The 1,765-nt window shown below is 36.9% G+C and overlaps 1 protein-coding gene across 1 annotated transcript; it reads right to left on the bottom strand.

Annotated features, from left to right (window-relative positions):
- Window positions 1–437: 437 nt before the first annotated feature.
- LOC110020863 lies at window positions 438–1,542 on the bottom strand. The gene is made up of 3 exons (XM_020719131.1): window positions 1,436–1,542; window positions 985–1,031; window positions 438–782 (listed from the first exon to the last, which is right to left on the bottom strand). Exons 1-3 carry the CDS (start codon window positions 1,527–1,529, stop codon window positions 564–566), a joined length of 360 nt encoding a protein of 119 aa, XP_020574790.1. The 5' UTR covers window positions 1,530–1,542; the 3' UTR covers window positions 438–563.
- Window positions 1,543–1,765: the final 223 nt, after the last annotated feature.

Here is a 1,765-nt window from a genome sequence, read left to right on the forward strand (position 1 = left end):
TTTTATATTATTTTATATATATATATATATATATATATATATATATAAACTTCATGAGTAGTATTTCGAGTCAAAACAAGCCGAACACGAACGAACACATCTTAGTTCATGTTCGGCTCGTTAACTTATCAAACGAAATTAACGAGCCGAACACGAGCTTCTTAACGAGCAGAACACAAGCTGTTCACGAACAACGAGCCATTTTGACAGCCCTATCCCCGACCCACATAGGGTAAGTCATTTTGTAAGGAGGGTTTCCAGTTTTATAGCAGAACCTCACTTTCTCCTCATTCCAGCGACATGCTTGTCACTTTGGAGGGTATAAGTCTCCACACTTGGAGCTCATCTTGATAGTCATATGATAGAGTTTCATTTCTTTAAACTTAGGGCTACTGAGGTTCTCATGAATGAAACAATTCACAGATTGTTTACCGGCGATCTATAGATCCGTTGACTCGACTAATTTCACGACAAAGTAAACTTAGGTTATTAGTAGCTTGGGATGACGGGTTCATGGACCTGCTAACATGCCAACCTTGTTGATTTAAAAAATTATTCTTTTTTTAATACCGATAGTCATCAAAATCCTCATAAGTGAAGCTTTCATTGTCTGAAGTGGATGAAGGTGGGTTCGGATCCAGAAGGTCATTTATCTCAATATATGCATCCGGGCCTGATATAGAAGCGATGCTCGAATCCTGAATGCTTGCGCTGATTAATGGCGGTTGTTCCTCCTCCACTTCAGCCACAGCCTGCACCACCTGTTCCTTGCCAGTAAAAGACTGCGCAAGAATGAAAAAATTGAATTCATTGGTCGATGATATCTGGAAGGCCCAATGTTCCGTATTCATCAGCCATATTGCAGAATAAAAAAAAGGCAACTTTTGTAATCATTGATTCACTATAGCGGAATTATTTCAAAATAAGAATGAAATTCTCCCAAATGCGAAAATCAAGCTCTGCTAAGGAAAAAAAAAAGAGTACCTGAGATTTGTTTGGAGGAACAGGTGATGCTCTGCTCTCTTCATCTTCTGAGAATCAGGATCATTCAGTAAGTTCCCATTAACAGACAACTATTAAACATAACATGGCTATAAAACCTTGTACTTTTTTTATGGGAAAAACAATTTCTTCCCATTTCTGTATCTAAATTTCCTAAATTAATGCTTACCGGCATGTCCATGAAACTATAAAACCTAGTATAATTTTTTTGGGAAAACAACGAACAATTAACATTCAAGTTGCCTGCCGATACTCTGTTTTTTGGATTGTGCTAATGGCGTAACCCAGATCAATGAAATTAAACGAGGATAAAAACAGTTCAGCACAAGCATCAGAATCGTTAGCTTAAAATTACAGAACTAAAAGAGATTATTTCCATAAAGAATGAAAATACAGGAGAAATAATTCAATCACGAGCTTCATGGAAGCTAACCTGAATCTTTATCAAATAACGGCGGCGTTAAAGCTGGAGCGAACTTCTCATTGCTCCAATCCAAAACCACCAGTACGCAATTCCTCCTATACATTTTCCAAATTGTCACCCCAGAGATAAACCTAGAAAAGAGACGACAATGAATCTATACAAAAGCTTAAACTAAAAGCAACCAGATCCAGCATAAAAAATGTCATGACATCAAAAGCTTCATTCCAAAACGAAATCCAGAATCAACATCTACATCAACTTAATCCAGACAATATTCAATTCTCTCATCGCTGCTTTGAAATCACGAATCTAGTATCAATTGTAAAAACAGAACAAAAC

Source organism: Phalaenopsis equestris, unplaced genomic scaffold (genome assembly GCF_001263595.1).
Source record: "Phalaenopsis equestris unplaced genomic scaffold, ASM126359v1 Scaffold000107, whole genome shotgun sequence".
Classification (NCBI taxonomy): domain Eukaryota; kingdom Viridiplantae; phylum Streptophyta; class Magnoliopsida; order Asparagales; family Orchidaceae; genus Phalaenopsis; species Phalaenopsis equestris.